The sequence below is a fragment of the Phoenix dactylifera genome, chromosome 1 (genome assembly GCF_051530095.1).
Source record: "Phoenix dactylifera cultivar Ajwa chromosome 1, Ajwa_hap1_PhDact_Kaust_v1.1, whole genome shotgun sequence".
NCBI classification, from domain to species: domain Eukaryota; kingdom Viridiplantae; phylum Streptophyta; class Magnoliopsida; order Arecales; family Arecaceae; genus Phoenix; species Phoenix dactylifera.
Genome location: NC_143190.1, coordinates 15,518,742 through 15,540,227, shown reverse-complemented (window position 1 = coordinate 15,540,227; position 21,486 = coordinate 15,518,742). Strand labels below are relative to the sequence as shown.

At 36.4% G+C, this 21,486-nt stretch overlaps 1 protein-coding gene across 2 annotated transcripts; it reads left to right on the top strand.

The window, feature by feature from the left end:
• Window positions 1–13,133: 13,133 nt before the first annotated feature.
• Window positions 13,134–20,331, top strand: LOC103698755 (uncharacterized). Of its 2 annotated transcripts, none has more exons than XM_089930467.1 (3): window positions 13,134–14,035; window positions 18,167–18,238; window positions 19,923–20,331. In XM_089930467.1, exons 1-3 carry the CDS (start codon window positions 13,406–13,408, stop codon window positions 19,941–19,943), a joined length of 723 nt encoding a protein of 240 aa, XP_089786593.1. In that variant the 5' UTR covers window positions 13,134–13,405; the 3' UTR covers window positions 19,944–20,331. The 2 variants fall into 2 exon arrangements, with proteins under 2 accessions (XP_089786593.1, XP_088577148.2); XM_088721022.2 differs by lacking the exon at window positions 19,923–20,331 and adding an exon at window positions 18,335–18,530 and having other exon boundaries at window positions 13,328–14,035.
• Window positions 20,332–21,486: the final 1,155 nt, after the last annotated feature.

Here is a 21,486-nt window from a genome sequence, read left to right as displayed (position 1 = left end):
TTCTTTGGAGTCGACCTGCCAACCATCGGAGTCGACTCGCGTTCCACTGGAGTCGACTCGAATCTCAGACCCGAAAACTGCTCTCTGACTTTTCTGCCTGTGACTCCTAGGAGTCGACTCATACTTTCCCGGAGTCGACTCGGTAAACATTGGAGTCGACTCAAATTCCTCAGGAGTCGACTCGAAGACTATTCTTTCGAATTTTTCTTTTGATTTTACTCCTCCAATTTGAACCTTTTGAACTTTAAACTTGGGCCAATGAATTGTAGCTTTCTTCTAACTTTTCTTGAGAGCTTTTGGAGGCCTTCTTGTGTTCTTCCAACTTGCTATGTTCCTTGCAAAATAAATATCTTTCTCCTTGCAACATAAACATTAGTATCTATACTTCAAGGTTTTGTGATCATCAAAATCAATCTATGAATCAATCTTTGGGTCATCAATCTCCCCCTTTTTGATGATGACAAAACTTGGAGTATATGCAATATAAAAGATATTGTTTTCTAGAAGTAATACATAGCAAAGTTGCATGAAGTAGAAAACATATATTTTTAAAACATACTTCATGATAATGCTTTAGATTTAATCAGCTTAACACAATCTTAAGCTGATTTGTATTCAATTCAAAGCATAAAGGCATTATGAGCATATACTTAGATATTTGCATATACTTAGATATTTCTAATACATAGCAAAGTTGCATGAAGTAGAAAACATATATTTTTAAAACATACTTCATGATAATGCTTTAGATTTAATCAGCTTAACACAATCTTAAGCTGATTTGTATTCAATTCAAAGCATAAAGGCATTATGAGCATATACTTAGATATTTCTCCCCCTTTTTGACAACATCAAAAAGATAGGGAAACATTAAGCACAAAGATAAGAACACTCAAATATTTCTTTCCCTTATTGTACTCTGATTTGAATGTTAAATTATTGCAAGGATATGAATCATATAACTTAAGGCAATAATATTGGAATCAGATTAGTGAGCACAGATCAGAGCCAATTAAGATAGTTTTCAAGAAGTTTTCTAAGTTGATACCACAGATAGTTTTCTAATCAAGTGTAGGTGGAATCTTTCTTAGGTTAATTCAAGAAGTACCACAAATGATATTCAAGGAAAAAATATGAGTGGAAATCTAACCTCTCTTCACTAAGTATGAAAGCTTGTTCATTTAAGACCTTTTGCCCAATCTATTAAGTATTTTATCAACATGAGAGCAATTTAATTAATTTTCTTAATGACTTCAAAGTTCTTTTATGATAATAGGAGCATTGGGGCACAAATATCAAAATATACATTCATGCAATTTTTGATACATCTTAGAGCTCTTTTAAAGACTTTCTTTTATTTCTTTAGAAAATAAGCACAATTTGATACATAAAATAATGAATTTGCACAAAATTGAAGTTCCAAAAAGCAAGCCAATTAGAGCTCATTAGTGAAGTTCCAAAAATAGATTTTCTAAGAGATACTCAAGAAAATTTAACACATTATTCTCCCCCTTTTTCATTAAATTAGAGGCTCTTACGATTTGCAATTTGGTTCGAGAGTGATGCATGAGATATACTAACCAAATAACACGCCTCAAGGTGTATCATACAGATTTTCATATTTAAATTTCATATGATACATATTGGAGAGTATTAGAATCACTTTTCATTTAGTGTTCTTTCTCTCTCCTTTAGTTATAGATTTATGCGATTAAGTTCCATAAGACCTCTTCTTCTAAAATTTTCTTTCTCCCCCTCAATTGATCATTCCATTTAAGAGTTTAGAATCCTAAGATAATGTTCAATAAGGTTGTCAATCTCAAAACTATATTTTCTATAAGTTTCAGCTTATTTTCACAAGACTCAAGGTTTGAGATAAGACAATCTTTATAGAACTCATCTCAAGGTAATTAAAGCGTGTCTTGTAATATAAGGAGGTTCATCAAAATCAATCCATAAAATTCAAAGTATGCATCAAAACAAAGTGTCTTTGGGATAGGATACTGAATATCTAAAGCTCCCCCTCAAAAGATGCATTCTTCTTTAATCATTTTAAATTGTTGAATTTCAGATTTTAGTGATAAACGTGAATAACACTGAAATTCTGTAATATCGAGAATGTAGAGTAATCTACTATTATTCCAAAATTTGTAGTAATTACTCTTTCTAATCCTTTACGAACAAGTTATGCTTTCTCTTAATCTTAGAGAAAATGTATAGAAATATTAATCAGAAAATGATTCATTTGAAGCTCAATTTCTTTCAAAAGCATTTACATTTTCTTTCTTTTAGAGTCATTTGAGTGAACTGAAATATTTCTAGTTTTAAGATCATTCACTCTATTGATGGAAGTCTTTAATAATGTAGGAGAGAAAAATATATAGATGATCATTGAAGTATATCTATTTATAGAACTCAATTTCTTAATTATAGTTTTTCTGCAATGGATACATGAAGCATAATAAATCTTTTTAATATCAAAATAAACTCATATATTTAAAAATATTTGTTTGCAATTAAGATCATTGAAAGACACATCATTTAGACCAATATTAGTATACTTTGAAGATAAGAAATGATATGTTTCGGATGCGTATCGGAGCAATCAACCAAGGCATCAAAATTAATTCTGTTTTTCTTAAATTAAGATTTTATTTAGAAATCATATTGAGTTTAAGCTTTTATACAAAATCAGATTCTGAATTTCATAAAGATTTTCAATAGAGGCTTTTAAAGTCATAATTTGAGATATGGATCTTCCACATTGTAGCTCATCTTAAATCATTATGATTGAAGACACATATTTCACACATATAAGAGGATATTCAGAATATTTGTATTTATGTTTAGCACATTATATACCAAGGTTTGAAGGATAGAACAAACTCAATTCATTTTGCCTAAATAGAAATATCCTTCTCTTCTCCTTTTTACAAATTTATTCACCTTTCAGATTTTAACGATGATTGTGAATGACAAATCTGAAATTTCTTTTTAACAATACAAAAAAAATTTATATAGTATTCCAAATATTCAATCAAATTATCCAAGCATGAAGCATTGTAAAACATTGAGAACCCATAAATCAAGACATCATGCCATATGCACACTATATTAAGTGTTAAGTCATACATTAAAATAATAAGAACAAGCATGTCAAGGATCAAAATCAATTCTTTTCAAATAAACTCCTCCTATTCAAATATTATCTTGCATTGATTTCATCCTTAAATTATGTTTTCAAGTGATAAAAAAGACTTGATTCTTCTTATATACTTTCATTTACTTTGTCTTTCATTTTTACTTTCTTATGCTCTATACTCTATTTGCTCCCTATCCGGTGGAGTTGGGAAGGGGCACGAGGTACTACCACTAGCCTCCCTCTTGTGCCGTCCCTAATATGCCCTACACCGAATAGTTGGGTCAAATAGTGCCGGGTACTACCACTAGCCTCCCCATTGGCACCATCCCTATGATGAGCAATATAGAAGGATTAAAATGTTTGCTTCGAATTCTCCCTGTTTAAGTGTAATTAATTATGGATTTTATCCCTTCCAAATGTGCCGAATATATTATGCTTGTTTTGCTTTTCCTTAAGATTGAAGTATTCGCCTTTGCTCAGATTTTTCATCTCTTGAACAATGTCCATTTTCTTTTCTTTATCTCTCTCTCTCTTTTTGTTATTCTCAAGTAATCTACATGAAAGAGCAGAATAAAGAAATAATGAAATGTATCGTATAGAGGTATATCATGCAAACACTATTTTCATTATGCCCAAGAATTCGTAGCTTCTCACAAGTCATTCTAAATCAGAGTTTTAATCATATACTTGTGTATTTCATGGTTATGATACAGCCATAGAAATATTTTAGATTGAGCAAACCATGAAACAATTTCTAAAAGTATAAGTCAGTCAATACACATATAGACATGATATCAAAAATTAATAATTAAAGAATTTAATCATGCCATAATAGGATTTAAGTTATTGACTTTGCTCAATTAATTTGTGAGAAAGGTATCTAAAATTACCTATTCATTATATGTTCTTCAAGCCAAACTAGATTTCTTATGTGTGAACTTTTGGCTGAAGAAGATCCTCTCTATTGTTTGCATGTGAATGTTTAGTGTATCTTACATGAAGATATCCTTCAAGTTGAAATTTTTCATTTTTCTTTCTTGAAGGAAGGTCATTAGTTTCTTTAAGATACAAAGCATTCATCCAACATATATATTTTTTAATTAGATGACTCAATATAAGATATGACAATAGTTGCATGTTGAGTCACTTTACTCAAGAGATTGCCTAAATATTAGCAAGCACATATCACTTGAACTAAAGAGATAGAAAGATAGTTCAAGCATGTGAGGCAATAGATAGATTTATCAAGATCAAATCAATTTAGTTTAGATTCTATTTGCTTAAGATAATTATCAGTAAGATATGTTAACTAAGTTTTAATCAATTTATCTTAACCGTTTGTTTCTATCAAAATTCAGATTATGATTTATTGGTTATTAATAAAATATGATTCATTAAAATTAGATTGAAGTCTTGCACACGGTCACATAATGAGCGTACAATCTGGTCTACTAGCTGTATGATAAAATAATTATTCTATCATGCTTCAATACAGCTTTAACACAATAGATCTACTTTTCTCATCTTTTTCGAATTCTACAAGATGGGGTCATAGATATACCTTCTTCATGCCAATCTTCTATAAGAGTTTTCTTGTGGACTAACGTTGGTCAATGAAGATCCCCTTTCCTGTTTGTCTTAATTTGGAGTTTGAGAGAAGATGTTAATTCATTCATCATATTTCAAACTCACCTTGCAATATAACTATTCATATAAATTTTCATTGGTAGAACAAAAATGATGCCATCAATGTGTGCTATGAGCAAGCAAGATATCATAGATTCTTCTTTTTGATGCATAGATTTATCACTATTACTTTCTATCAACAAGGTTACCTAAGCTTTTATATATCTAGCTTTTGATGCTTGTTTTAAATCACATATTGCTTTATCATATATGTAATGTGTAATTTTTAAATATGGTGGTTATTTAACATAGATCTACTTTTTAATGAAATAACCACATAGGAGTGAATTCTACACATTTATTTGACAGAATATAAAGCTCATGAGTCAAGCAAATGATAGTGGTGATCTTTACTTTTAATCATGCAAGAATCAAGATCTATTTCATCTTTTCTTGATTCAGTCTTTTAGTAGTTATCAATTTTTCTTCATTAAGTGCATTTCTGAAAAACTCAATTTTGTTATAATTATTAACAAGTTTTCAGATTGTTATATGTAAAAGATTAACCATATATAATTTGATCTTAGTATCTTGACAGTAAATCATTAGTCTCACAGAGAATAAGACGACTTGATATTTTTGCAACTAAAATCTTTTCATTGAATATTCTATATGCATTGCTTGATGAATGATATCCAAGGATAGACATATCTCCATCAAATTTGGCATTATTTTTCATAAGAACATATCAAGCATAACATGTACGACTGAAAAATATGAAAGATATGCAATGGTTCATTTTCCATTTTTCAGAAGATTAAAAGGAGTTTTCATCTAAAATAGATCTAATAGAAATCATATATATGACAAGCAGTGATGATAGCTTTTTAATAGATGACTATCATACACAATTGTCTTTTTCATTTCTTCAAGAATTCTATTACCCCTATTTTACTTAAGATGTCCTTGGTGCTGAAATAGTTAATTTCTGCATAAACTTTATCAGGATTTTGGTTTTCAACACTGTGCCATGATACTCTTTATCTTCACAGTTAGGAAACCTTTATCATTTGAAACACTTTTACAAGATTCAGCAAATACAGAAAATATTTTCAAGTTTATTTTCCAAGAACAAATCCAATGTAAGCTTTTGAAAACTTAGAGATGGAAACAACATCTTTAGATTTAGAAATGATTTTTGGTTGTTTCCTTAGTTAGCATGCATAGCAAAACTTTGACCTCTAAGAAGATAATTTAAGTAAGCCAATGGCAAGGTCTTTTGAGATTAAGTATATACTAGCATGAGTTGATTTTGTATGCTAAAGATGGTTTCTTTAATCTTGGTATTCATAGTGCATATATTTAAAAACATACCAAGTACACATTATCATATCTATGATCAATAAACAATAATGCCATGGATAAAAACTCTCAATCAAGCATATAGAGAATTCATAGAATTATTCTTAATAAATTAATCATTTTGCAACTTATCCAATAGTGAGTAAAGTATACTATGAAGTGATTTGATCATATTTCCAAAAGTATTTTCTATATCACAAAATTGATCACTACTAGCAATTCATATCAAATACTAAGCAAAAATAATGATGAGATGCAAGGATTACTGATTTTTGTTAATAACTTTTCATAAGTATATTTTAAGTTTCTTTTGTTCCATGGGTATCTTGGTACACCTATGTGTACATCCTCATTTTCTCATTTTGGGTACCCAAGCTTGCTTGAGTCCTTGAGAGTTAGGACATATGGTTCCTTTTGGAACCCATATCTGTTTAATAGTAATAACTTTACCATTTGATTTAATTATACTAGAACGATAGGTAAAGTTGTTATTCCCATCCTTTTCATTTTTGAAATAACTTATCTTATTTAATGGTTTGCTTGATGAATTGATAACCTTTTTCTCTAGAGATTTATTGTTAAGTAAAGGAATCAAGCCAAGTTTTGATTTATCACAAGCAACATATTGGCTTTCAAACATCATTTTTAATCGTTCTGAACTTACGGTGAATTTGTTAATAAAAGATTTTAATTGATTAATTTTTTTACTTAAGTTTTGATTTTCTTTAATTAAGCTATGATTTTTCTGAATCAATTCTTCTGAAAATGACCTTAAACTTTTATTTTCAGAATTTAGTTTGTCTTGTATTTCAGTAATAGAATTTCTTTCTTTTGAAATTTCCAAATTTAGCTTTTTAAGATTTTTATTTTTCCTAGCTAATTTTCTACATTCACTATACAAATCATGAAAAGCATTTAAAAGTTCATCATAAGAATATTTTTCATGAAAGTCATTTGGTGTAAGATTAGATTCAGATTCTACTTTATCTTCTTGTACCATAAGACATAAGTTAGTTACCTCTTGTAGTTCATTGTTGCTCCTAACTTTCAATTCCTTGTCTGACTTTCTCTTGGTCAAGGCTTTCTTGCGCTTTACCTCTTTCTTCCTTTCTTCTTGCTTCCTCTTCTTCTTTGTCTTTAGGAAGCTGATTTGCCTCGGAGTCGACTCAGACCTTATTGGAGTCGACTCGACTAACTTGGGAGTCGACTCTGAGCTACTTGGAGTCGACTCGATTGAGGGAGATTCATCACCCTTTTCTGCAGTCTCATTGTTAGTATATAATTGAAGCATATGAGAGCTAATCTGAGATTTATCATAAATATTTTCTAAAGTATCCCAGATCTCCTTAGCAGATAAGCATGCAGAAATTTCATTAAACTTTGTTTCTTGAATAGCACAATATAATATGTTCATAGCATTAGCATTTAATTGTGCTAAGTCCTTCTCATTAATATGAGAGAGTGTGTGAAGGTCATTTATTATGATTTTCCATAGATAATAGTTTTGTGATTGAATGAAAATGCGCATGCGTATTTTCCAATGTGGATAGTTTATACCATTAAACAGTGGAGGTGTATCAATTGATTGTCCTTCTCCTAGAAAACTATCTATTTGAGTTGTCATGATCTTTGGCTCTAGTCGGTTAAGACTACAAATAATATTTGAGCACCTGCTCTGATACCACTTGTTGCCCAGTAGATACAACCCAAGAGGGGGGGTGAATTGGGTCTTTTAAAACTTTTATGCTACTTCTAAAACTTTATGATTAACTATGCTAAGTTGTATAGATGCACAGTGAAAGTTAAACTTAGCAAGGGTTTGATGTATAGACTTCGACTTGATTAAATATGCTTGCAACTAAAGGATGTGCGGATAAGAATTAAGCAAGCAATTTATCTAAGTAAGTAAGTGTGTTAGTTAGACAATAACTAGAGGCATTACAAACACAAAGGACATATAGTGGTTCGGTGCACCCCAGCACCTACATCCACTCCCCAAGACCTCTTGGAAATTTCACTATAATCCTACCGATTACAGCCGGTTGTTTTACAAGCTCACAACCCAACTTGTTGTTTTACGAGGTCACAACGAACTCGGTCGGTTTTCCCAGGCTCACCGACTAGAACCACTCCGATTGTTTTCCCGGGATCACAATCAAACCCTTACACGTTGGTTTTACCCTCGGCTCACCAACAAACCTAAGCCCCGTTGGTTTTCCCTTTGGCTCACCAACAAACCTTAATCCCGTTGGTTTTCCCTTTGGCTCACCAACAAACCTTACACCGTTGGTTTTCCCTTTGGCTCACCAACAAACCTTTAACCCCTTGATTCAATCCCTTGATTGAATCAAGTTACAAGATATTAAAACAAAGAATAAAAACAAAACAAAGCTTCTTAAACAAGCAAATATGACAATATAAACAAATAGAGTAAAGAGAAGCCCTCAAACGAGTTTTGAAGATGGAGGAGCTCGGCTTCTTCTTTACTTGATCCTCCTCTGATTTGGCAAGAAGTAGAGGATCCCCGAGGCAGCACACGGATGGAGAGGAAGCTTTCGGATTCACTTGGATGCTCTTCTTCTCTCTATTTCGTTTTGGATGGCCCTTTTGTGCTTATGGGAGATTTCCTTTGTAATCTCTTTGAGATCTCTTTCCTAGATGATCTCTCCCACTTCCATGAGTTCTTCCCTAGCTCTCTTCTTGTTTTTATAGCTTTAGATGGCGTGGAAACAAGAATATAGCCGTTAGAGACAAGAAAAAGAGCCGTTGGACACAGTCTGCATTTCCTGACAATGTTACCGTTGGGATCGGAGTCGACTCGCGCGATCAGGAGTCGGCTCGCCTGTTGCAGGAGTCGGCTTGTGTTTTACCGGAGACGACTCGGCCACTGTTCCAAATTTGAATTAATGTGCTTGCCTCGACTGGGAGTCGACTCGTCTTAACCTGGAGTCGACTCGCCAACTTCTGGAGCTGACTTGGCAATTTCGGAGTCGGCTCATCCACTGAAGTCCGTGGATCCAATTTTGAATTTTGTCCTCTCGAGTCGACTCGACTGTCCTGGGAGTCGACTCGAATCTCAGAGCCCGAACTCCCGATCCTTTGTCTTTTGGCTCGTCCAGTCTTGGAGTCGACTCGAACTTCCTTGGAGTCGACTCGGCTCTCAGTTTGCGAAACACAGCCTTCTGCCATCTTGGTGTAGCGCTGCCTTGGAGTCGACTCGAGCTGTCTGGGAGTCGACTCGAATCTCAGAGGCAGTAACTTGGTTTTCTGTCTGTTGATGGTCGCGCAGTCTCGGAGTCGACTCGTGTATTGCGGGAGTCGACTCGAATCTTAGAGTCCATGAAATGCTCTCTGACTTTTTCTTTATGTACCGCTGAGAGTCGACTCTTGCTTTCTTTGGAGTCGACCTGCCAACCATCGGAGTCGACTCGCGTTCCACTGGAGTCGACTCGAATCTCAAACCCGAAAACTGCTCTCTGACTTTTCTGCCTGTGACTCCTAGGAGTCGACTCATACTTTTCCGGAGTCGACTCGGTAAACATTGGAGTCAACTCGAATTCCTCAGGAGTCGACTCGAAGACTATTCTTTCGAATTTTTCTTTTGATTTTACTCCTCCAATTTGAACCTTTTGAACTTTAAACTTGGGCCAATGAATTGTAGCTTTCTTCTAACTTTTCTTGAGAGCTTTTGGAGGCCTTCTTGTGTTCTTCCAACTTGCTATGTTCCTTGCAAAATAAATATCTTTCTCCTTGCAACATAAACATTAGTATCTATACTTCAAGGTTTTGTGATCATCAAAATCAATCTATGAATCAATCTTTGGGTCATCAATGTTGATAGTATAGTAGCAACCTTGGACCCTGATGAATCATACTTATCTAATCCAATAAAAAAAAAAATCAATAAAAATGGATTTAGTCAGGAACATCGAAAAGGGCTACCTATTGTCAAAGGTCAAGTGGGCTTGTAATGAGGACTCCGAGCATAAGTCCGTAGGGGAGTCTTGATGCCCGACACCTTATGCCAACTGGTGTGAGAGTTGTCGACTGATTGCTCGTTATACGGGAAAATCACCACAAGAGTAAAAGTGCATAATTTATATATCTTTCTGAAAAAAAAAGAAAAAAAAATGCTGTATTGACCGAAAAGACAATAGTGTGAAAGCCGTCGTTGTAAAAATTCGAGTAAACTGGAATATTACAGATAAAGCCCGTGAGGTACTAAAATAAACATCCACAACTCTCGAAATCCTGCAGATAAGATGATTTTGAATCAGTGAACAGGTCCTTTCGACCAATCCTTGGAAACTACTAGTCTTTGCAATATTTTGTTGATCTGAACCCTTAGCTTGTGTACGGTCCAGATTTCACCAAGCACTCCAGTATAAATAAGTCTTACAACTCCCTAACTGAAACTTAATGACTTCAACTTGAATTGTATCTTGACCTAGGATTTGGGCTGACTTAGTAAATAAAACCATGTGTGCTTTGAAATTCTTATCATTTATGTATCTTAAATTTGATTTAAAAAAAAAAAAAAGAAGAACAGAGTCTTCGAAATTCTTAGCTAGTATGCATTTGGAATTTGATTTTCGCCTCATAGACCAATTGATTTAAAAAAAAAGAAAAGAAATTAATAATAACAATATGATAAATGATTTATTGAAGTTTGTGGGTATCTTCACTGAAAATCCTCACGAGACTACAACTCGTCCACTAGGGTAACCTAGGGGTTTAAAGCCTTGTTACATATTGTAAATGTAACCGCGATGCCTGCGAAAGTGAGTTAAAATTCTTCTTTTCTAGTTTTATTTTGCTCGAGGACTAGCAAAACATAGGTTTGGGGGTGTGATAAGTGCTTAATAATTTATAATTTAGTTATCTTTCCATAGCACTTATCAATGTTTTTAAACTGATAAATACATATTTTACCATAAAATTAAATAAACATTGAATTGAATTTAAAATATGGTAAGAGGTAAATAATTCTTTTCTCAAAACAGACTCTAAACTTGTCTCTCTCCTGGTTGTAATCGTTCATGAAAACATATAAGGAGGAGATTGTGTTGACCCGATTTGGTAACCTGATGGAGTTGTAATCAAGCTAAGGTTATAATTAAATGGGTTTTGGTCCTGATTCGATCGAAAGTTATAATTAATTATATATGGGGCAAAGGTTTGATTAACCATTTTTATTAGGTCACGGTCCGGTTTTTAGTCTTGCCTGGTCGAGTTCGATCTGAAGCAGCTTAGCAAGAATTAAATTTAAATGACAATAGGCTCAAGGACAAGTCAACCATCATGACCCACCTCAAACCCAAAGTCAATTCCCAACTAATTCCTTACTAGCCTTCATATAAAATTTATAAATTGAAAACAAAAAAAAGAAGATAATTAATATAATAAAATAAATAAAAATAATTTCGGGAGAATCACTGGATTCACTGTTCATATGAACAGTGTCCCGTAAAAACACTGTTCATATGAACAGCGAGAAATAATATAATATATATATATATATAATTGTTTCACTGTTTATCTTCTTCCTCCCTCTATCTATTCTTCCCGTGATCTCGCCTCACAGAGCGCCCCCCCTGCCCGTTCACGAGTCCCACGCGATGCAATCCTCCCCCGCACGATCGAAGGAGCTCGTCCCAGCCGAACGCCCCAACGTCGTCGTCGTCCCCGGGCCCTCCGCCATCAATCGCGTGCGGCGTCTTCTCCTCCAAGATCAGCGACCCAGCCGCGTCGAAATCCCAGCATCGTCGCCCCGTCTTCCGCCCGTGGTGCATCCGGAGCGACCAGATCCTCCGCCACTTCATCAGTCGGCACCTCTCTCCGCCATCACCGACCAGATCCCGCGGCCCCTCTTCCTGCTCTCCCGCGATCTGCATCCCGGCACCACGCCCCGAAATCAGCCGCCGTGATCCCTTCTTCCCTCTCTCCGCGTGCGCCGGACGGCTATAAAAGGAGGGGGCTGAGGCGTTCGAAAGGGGGGGAGGTAGGGAGAGAGCTCGGTTGAGAAGAAAGAAACAGGGGGGAGGCTCTGTTTCGGTGAAGAAGAAGAAGAAGTAAGCCGAGAGAAAGAAATAAAAAAAAAGAAGAGAGAGGGGAGGAAAGAGAAGAGTTGTGATATTTTGGGAATAATGAGAGGTGATCAATTTCATTTGAAGATGGGAGGTCATCCGGAAGCCATGCTCGGCTAAACGTCTAGTCTAGGGCTGGATGAAGCCCTAGCAATGTATCAGGACAATTGTAGTTCTTACTTTTTTATTATTTTGGAGCTTGTTTAAATTCTTATTTTCAATGAAATATTTCTTTATGATATTTAAATTTCGAGCATGCTAGTTACTAATCATGTTTGCTAAAGTAGTCTAAGATGATCCATGCCTAGGAAGATGAAGTGTGCTGCATCCTAGATTAGCATACTTAGGTAGACACTTCATGCTACACCGAAGATGGATCTTCCTAACACTCTTTATGCTTTTATTTTAAAAGGCTTGTAGCCAAAATTGCATGCCTCTCCAAAAGACAAAAATTAAGAACACAATCCTTGATGCAATGCTATGTGGTGGATTCCAAACCCTAGATCTATTTACTCTGATAAATTCCAATCCGTACTCATAGTTTAATTTAGTTAAATCAAGTTAGCAAATCCTTCTTTTTGATTTATTTTTAAAAGAAAAATAACTTATTCTTCAGTCCCTGTGGACCGACACCCGTAATCCCTATCCTACAGGATACGTGCTATTGCGTGGTTTATTTTCAAAATTGAAAGAACCGATCAGCCAGCATGGAGAATCATGTGCTTTGGAGCGGCAGGCTGATGAAAAATAAGTGGTTGATGGTTAGACACCTTATGCACAGTCATATCAAAAAATTTGCATTATATAATAGAACTAGAGTATAACGTGTATGGTGATACATTTTGCGATTCCGTTTCCCCGAGTGATAAGATCGTTTCCTTTTCTCGGCGAAGGCCTGCAAAACATCCATCTGTCCTACTATTTTACCATCTACCGCAGCTCTTGCGAAGTAATCATATCTGAGGAGTGTTTCCAATGCTTGTTTCCTCATCCTGCCTACCATCCATATTTAACCTAGGATCGTTGGACTTGGATGGTAAGTCTTAGCTAAGAGATAAGCGATCGGAATCCTTGATCAACTTTTTATTATTTATCCATCCAAATAGGAAACAGGAACAATAAAAACTTCCAAAAGAAGGGTTATTTGGGATTTCGGAGCGCCGGGAAGACCCAGCGGACGGACGGAACGATGGCGAAAACCGGAGACCCGGCGGCGCCGCTCCTCCCTCCACCGCCTCCGCCTCCGTGCTACGGCATCCCCGTCTCCCAGCTTGAAGACCCCTACCACGAACCCCCCGCCTACGTCCTCCTCCCGGCCTACCCCGTCCGCCGGCGCCGCCGGGGCCCCTGCCGCTGCCGCTGCTTCAGATCCTTCTTCTCCGCCTCCTCCCTCTTCATCTCCGCCATCCTCATCGCATCCGCCATCTTCTTCATCTGGCCCTCCGACCCCGACATCCAGGTCGCCCGCCTCCGCCTCGACCGCCTCCGCGTCTCCCCGCCACCCCGCGCCGCCATCGATGTCTCCCTCGGTCTCCGGATCCGGGTCCGGAACCAGGACTTCTTCGCCCTGGACTACCGCTCCCTCGCAGTCTCCATCGGCTACCGCGGCCGGCGGCTTGGGAACGCGACCTCTGACGGCGGGCACGTGAGGGCAAGGGGGGTGTCGTATGTCGACGCCGAGCTCCAGCTTGACGGGATCGAGGTCCTCAATGATGCCTTCTATCTGATCGAGGATATCGCCAGGGGTTTCCTACCGCTGGATGCGATCACCGAGGTCCAGGGCAAGCTGCGTCTCTTCTTCTTTGAATTCCCTGTTCAGGTTTGACACACACACCCACGCGCAAAAAAAGAAAAAATCCTTTTCTTCCTCTCCATTCATCCATGCTCTTAATTACTAATTTGTTTGTTTCAGCTGTATTGAATTAATTGTTAGTGTTCTGTTACAAAAAAAGTACTTTTCTTTCTGTAATTTTCTTTTTGAGTTGAATGTTGTGAGTTTATTTGGCACTTCTCTGTCAAAGTGGTTACAAGAAGTAGCTAGCTCGCCTTCTTTTCCTTTATGTGAAGAAGATGAATAATTACTGATCAGCTAGTATAAGATTAAAAATTGTGAATGTGAAACAAGTAATCTTTATTGATCATTCTTATAGCCTGGAACTTCAGGAGAATGGATTTAAGAATTTGCATGCCTTGTAATATTTATGACTGCAAACTCTAGATCTGTAATATTTGGATATATTCCATCGATCAGCCTGCAGAATATTAGTCTTGATTTATGATCTCTGCTTAAAGGTTTGAGGCATGAACTTAGCACCATCAATTACTTTGCTATCAACAGACAAAAAAATGCTTGTACTTATCATAGCATTTCTGCAGTTTGTACTCTGATGATAGGCTAGGAGCATGGTATAAGAGTTGGTGCCTCTACATCATTGATGGCAGCCCAATATTAATGCATTATACACACCAGTGCGAAATGATGTGCAGCACTACAAACTTGTGCTCTGATTTCCTAATTAAAATTCGTATTCAATCATCTTGAATTGTTTCTTTTCTATTCAACATGATTCGAAAAGTGTTTCTACTTGCACCCAGAATAAGTGTTCCAGTAGTGATCTGTTCTGAAATTGTGAATCCTGTAGTTAATATCAAGGCATGATCTATTATTTTACAGGAGGGAGTTTTTGAATTTTATTCAACATGACATCGGATTTCCAAATTGTTGTTCCTTCCACCACTAACACAAGATTCCAGATTAGTTAAGGTTGTTTAAAATAAGTTCTCCAATTTCGTTTTTTCTCCATTAGTATGAAGGACATTATTGACATCATGAATGGGTCACAGAATGTTAGAAATGATTCTACAACCTCTCAGTTAAGGTTCTAGTCACTATTGCCAGCCTGCAGATGTTCGGCCATCCAAACACGAAATGGACAAGTAAAATATATGCTTAGCAAATTGTTACTATGCTTAAGAACCTTAGTTGGACATTGAATAAATCTCCATGTCCCTACAGAATTTCATTTCAACTTCAGCTTCCATAAAAAGATCACAGGACTTCAGCCTACCAATTTATGCCCAATGGAAATCTTGCTCCAAAAGGTGCTTAGTCTCATGTCTCTCTGAGCCAGCCGCATACTATGAATGTCCAGCATCTACCCCAACCTATGTAATAGTCATTGAAGAATAGTTAACCACTAGTAAATATAAATGCTTAGCGTTGCTGAAGTACAAGACAGTTTCATCAGTTTTACTATGGTAACCCTATTGGCATAAAAGTGCTTTATTGTGTTAATAATTCTCTGTTTGTTGATATCAGATTTTGGATGATGCAGTTGGAAAGTTGATATCTTCTGATGCATTGTTGTAATAGAACTATGTTAGGACATGAAGTGCGGCTGAGAAAGCATAGTTTGATGATAGAAAAGCTTCTATGAAATGTGGTTCGCGCTAGAAAACTTGCAATTACTCTTTGTAAAATGCTAGGATAATATAAAATTCTCACAGAACAACACAGCCTAATTAGGGTTAGTGCTAGCTATTAGCGGTTAGTGGTGGAGGCCATGTGCCAGAGCAGGCCAGGCCCCCCAAAGGCAGAATTCTCAGGCAGGTTGACATCGTTTTTCAGACTTGCATGTTATGTTGGTTTTGCTCTTGGTCTTTTATAGTTCAATTGTAGTTTATACCTTCAAACTACTCATAGAATACATAGATAAAATATCAGCATTGTCGTCGTCGTCATTACCATTATTATTGCTGATGAGAAGAGTGGAGGGATTTACCCCCACTGATTCACCTGGTGAAGGCAGGATTTGAACACAGGTTACCGAGCACTGCAGCCCAATTATTTTACCAACTCCACTAGTTGGCACCTATATATTAAGTTTGTTGAAAACACAAGTTACTAGAAGCAACCATCAGAAACTTGGGTTCAGTTTTGGTTTGATTTGGCTAAATGAGATCACTTTAGCCGTTTCTTCAAAACCAAGTTCAAGATTTTGGGGTTCTGTTAGGAAAACTTGGAAAAAAAAAAGAAAAAACCCATAGAGATAAAAGGAAAGAAGTTGATAAAAGATATTGATATCATTTTATAGTATATTATATGCATCATGTATGAATTCAGTGGCTATAAACTCTTAAACATTATTAATAATTATTTATCAGAGGTTCTAGGATAAACAAGAAAAGTTAGGACAAGTTGGACAATTGGAGAACTAGTATGTATCATCATCCAAAATCTCATAGACCAAATGCATGCATTCATGTTGAAATAATAAAAGATTTATTAATTTTATGAATAAATAAATAAATACATGCATATACTACTTCTTTGGTTGGTTGGAGATACTTTATGAAATTTAAACAAGATATCTATGATCTTGCTTAGTATGTAGCAGTTAAAACATTAGTATAACTAACATTAGGGAATTCAGTTTTCCCTTTGACTTGTGAAAATATTTTTTCTTAAAAGCTCAAGTTTGTCACTCATGAATGTAATCAATTATCAGAAAAAGGGAGGGAAAAAACATGTGAGCTTTCAACCTTTATACACATCAGTTCTGAGTAAAGTTGACAAAAAGGTGGTTGGAATTAGCCAAGCTTATCTAAAGTAAACTGAATTGGTTGGAATTGATTGAAACTTGTGGAACTTTTGAATATAAGGCAATTTCGACCAATTTTGACTGGTAACAAACCATGTTGACCAAGTGCCAGTTGTGGTTTAGAAAAGAAAAGTGATTATCAACAAATAAAAGAAAACTATGCTACATGATGAAGATGACATGCCAATCAAGGTTGGAACTTCAGGGTAAATGTTGAGTTGATTTGGTTTAGTATTTAAATAATGAGATTTTGATTTTTGAAATCAAGAAAATGTCATATTATGGTACCCACACTGTTATAAATAAAAATAGAAGTGATGTACAATTGTGCAAAAGCACACCTATTTGTGGAATTAAATGTATAAGCCACAATATCAAGTTTTGAGACTAATTGGATATAATAGATCAATGAGAACATCGACAATCTCAAAGAACTGTTATGGCGTTATGCTCAGAAGGTCAATAATGAGGCTATGTTACCGGTTATGCAATTAATGGAAAGATGTCGAGCTGTTCTTTATGAACCTGGACAAAGCATATATGCTAGGGTATCGAGAGTTATGCCGGCAATATACCTTGAGCCATCATTTCTTAGTTCTTGTTCAATTTTCCTTTCAGCATTCTCTAGTAGATTTAACACTTCTGTAAAGATGGCCTTTTTGAAGTAAGCCTCTATAATAATAAATGCTGCATTCACTTACTGCCATTAGTTGAAAAGTTTTTATATGAGCAATCTCGATTTTGGGGGTCCATAATTTCTGGTGCTATAGATTCTTTGCAGTTGTTCTCCTTGCTGTGTGCAGATGCTCCATATACTGTTCATGTGGGTCATGGGTTTGGCTGGAATTAAGGGAAGCTAGATGACATAGATATAAGGGCTACCAGGGGTACAAATGAGAGATGTACGGCCGAAATCATCATCCTAGGGTCCAATGATGGTGTGAGAAAAGTCTAAAACTGTCTTTTGCCAATTATAATCTGAGTCATTTGTTGAAAGACAAGTCACCTATGGTCATTTTGGTTTATCAACGCACTCATGCTAGTGCACTATCTTCAATATCTTGTTTCCTGATGCCTCAACTCTTGCTCAGTGTCACATGATGCTTGACATCATCCCAAGATGCTTCTGTCCCTTTCTGACCCTTTTGTAAGGGATAATGTGTTTACAAGCGAGGTAGGGAAGAGCTGCAAGTGATGCTCTCATTCTTGAAGTGCTCCTCTTTTTATCCTCTCTTAGGTGGTTATAGTTTGTGCATTAAAACTAGAGAACATGTTATGATCATTTTGTACTGCAATGCATATCAGGTCTCTAATAAATTTTGATCTTCTTCTCTTTTCTTTTTCTGCAGGGAAAAATTTCTTGCTCACTAAATGTAAATCCAGAAACTCAGAAAATCATTCGTCAGGATTGCTACCCTGAGGTGAGTCATTTCACTTTTGATCATGGATAAATTTGTGCCTTTTTGATGTCTGCTGTAGACTTTCTGATTGATTTCTTGTCTGTGTTCTTTGTTCAGTGATGACTAATGCTTGTGGTAAAATACCTTTCTGGGTCATGCTTTTTTAGTTGTTGCTTATTTATCAGGGCAAAACTTTTTTGTCATTCGTCTGTTTGTTGTGGATTAGAACAGTCTTTGTAACATATATAATATGACTGAGACAGCACACAAGTGTTCTAAATAAACAATGCATATGCCTGTTGTGATTTGTGAACTGACTGGTGATTATGTTATCTATTATGGTTATTATCAACACCTGGATGAGGTTATTCTTCTGTTTCTTTTATTCCCATCCTGACGTCCAATACGGGCATGAATATTTATATATTTAGTTCTGCTGATGTGAAGCAAAAGGGGGAGTGATTCTTGCAGCAATACAAGTATTGAAATCCATTCTGATTAATTATTCTCTCTCGTTTTTGTCTTGTAACTCATTTTGGAAGTTCTGTAATCTTCTCTGTATTCTGGAGCTGACTTATTTCATTTTTCCAGATCAGCTTCTGAGTACCCTCCTCCCCTTTTAGCATAATTTTTTTTGTTTAACGAGGACAACAGAGCAATTAATCCAGGAAAAATATCTGGATTTCCCATTACAAGACAGATGCTTAGTCAGTTCCTCAGTGTCCACCTCCCCTTTTTTTAGTCTTTTGGCTCCCTCCATTTTCTTTTCTAAGCAGACACTTAGGTATTTGTAGCTTCTTTTCCTCCAACTCTCTTCACCTTGCAGGACATGCTCCCCCCTAACCTCACGCAGTTCGACCCCTCTCTTCTTTAGCCAGAGTCGCAGAATGGAAAAATCTGAAAGTGCTGCATCTGATCATAATCATGCAACCAGATCGACATCGGAAGAGATGAAAATAACAAACAAAACCATCAAATCTTTAAGTATATTTTATTTCAATCAACTGTTTATAGTTGTTTAATAGTTAATATTGTATATTAGCCATTCTTAGTCAGCAAGTGGTCAGAATTAAGACTTCATAATTATTAGTTAAAAATTTAACATACAGCCGAAACTTTTCTTTTTTAATTCAATGAGCATCGGGATAATCCTAAGGTGTGTGGGCAGCAGAAAGAAGATGATAATAATAATCTAAAAATCATCACCAAATTTAGTTCGGATGGCATAAACATTTGCTATTTAAGAAGAGGGGGTTCGATTTCAGAGGGTGTTGACCCTTGGTTAAATAAAAAAAATCTTCCTAGCTCTTTGGCAGATGAGAACAAAGGATAAATAAATGGGAGAAGTTTATAAGAGATTAAACATACTGAGTTGCAAACCGGTCAAACAGCTTGCTTATTCATCTCAACCTCTTTGCTCTTTTCCTACCCATTGTTTCAGTCTTTTTCCCTCACCAGTCCACTACCTTAATCCCATAACCTTCACCTTCACAATTATGCACCTTTCCTTTCACCACCACCAGTATACGTGTCATCCTCGTCTACCTCTGCTTCCCCATGGCTACACCCTTCAGCTGCGATGGCGGTCCCATCTCCTTACAGCCATCAATGAGGTGAACAAGGCGGCAGCTTCTTCCTCGCCTGGCTGTGGGCCGAAGCAGTGTCTATGCTCTCCCACTCACCATCCTCGGTCGTTTCGGTGCAGGCACATCAGCATGAGTACTAGTGGGGCGGCGAGCTATTCTTTCTGCCTCCATGTATATGATAAGGTGGCATCCCCTGTTTCTGTCTGCGGATAAGAAAGAATTGGTTCTCATTCCTTCAGTACATGGGTGTGTTCTGTTTTCATTCCTACAGCATATGGGGCTGTTCTTGCATCATTTCTTTGTGGCATATGATCAGGGACTAAAAAGGCAGTGCGGCCTAAATCTTTATTTCATTCTTGACATCAAATGAGAAGGAAAGAAATTTCTTTATGCGGAAGATTTTGACTTATTTTTTTGTTTTGAAGTGCAAATTTTTCAGCAACTCACCCTAGCTGAGTTTGAGGATAGGACCCAGATTTGGCTCAGGAAAACAGCTAATGATCATTTCTGGAGCAGGCTCAAATTTGAGGGAGGAAAGTTGAGAGTGAAAGGCAATGAGATTAATATTGCAACAGGTGGTATATAATTCACCAAATGGAATACTTCAGCAACAGAAATCCTCACACAAAAGAAGAGCTGAATAGCTGATGATAACTCGCTGATTGCTCTGCTTTCTGCCTGACTTGACTTTAGCACTGCACGGTCCCACTGAACAAAGCACAATTCCGGTCCATTCCGGACTCCTTTACAAGAGGTTGCTTGTGCAATTTGAGCAGCAGCTTCTTCACGTTGACACAAACATCCCTCTTAAGTCTGGAAAACTGTCTTTTGTCATCAGTACTCTTCCTTCCAAAGGATTGCTTGCATTGATGCCATGGCGATTTAACGCTGTTTCTTCCCGAAAAACTTGGATGCACTGCTCCCCCAATCTAGATTTATTTTTGATGTGTTACTAAAACAAATTAATGCCCCCACATCCTATAAAACAGCCCATAATAAATCTAAATTAGTCTCGCACAATCCACATGATTCTTTTAGCAAGTATTCGCAGCATCTGATCAACACAAGCACCGAATGGAACAGACAGCAGTCTTTTGATTTCCAACTGCAAGCAGGTTACTGCAGTTCTCTGAAAAGTATTACGTCTATTTAACCAGTGTTAGGACGTGTCCGTGTCCTGACTTGATGTGGCCCACTTGATTAATTTTTTTTACATCAAGAGAAATACAATCTCGTTTAAGTGGTGATTAAATTCAATCAAATAAAAACATAGATCCGTGATGGATGAAAACTATAATAGATAAATTTTATAAATAAGAATATGAGTTCCTAATCTAGCATTAGGAATAGTCCGTGGATCAAGAATACGTGTTATAAATAGTTTGTGCATCCCTTACCTCAGGCACTCAGAACCCGAACCCGAATCTCTTTTCTCTCTCATGTGACGAATCTCTTTTCTCTCTCATGTGACGTCTTTGTGCTTGAATAGCGATGGACAGAGATTAGTAAAAATTTTTTATTTGTTTATTATTCCGTTGCTCATTGTTTACCCTATATTGTGGTATCAAAGCTGCCCTCTCGCTCATACTGTTTGGCATAAGTAAAGAATCTATGTTATTTAAGCATGTATAAGGATCTTGGAAAACCGATGTAGGACTAAAATTTTCACCCCATGCTTCTTTC

Coding starts and splice junctions, on each gene's coding strand:
- LOC103698755 (XM_089930467.1), top strand. CDS start 13,406: ATGGCGAAAACCGGAGACCCGGCGGCGCCGCTCCTCCCTCCACCGCCT. Junction 14,036..18,166: donor TCTTTGAATTCCCTGTTCAG/GTTTGACACACA, acceptor CTTTTTCTGCAG/GGAAAAATTTCTTGCTCACT. Junction 18,239..19,922: donor GTCAGGATTGCTACCCTGAG/GTGAGTCATTTC, acceptor GTTTCGGTGCAG/GCACATCAGCATGAGTACTA.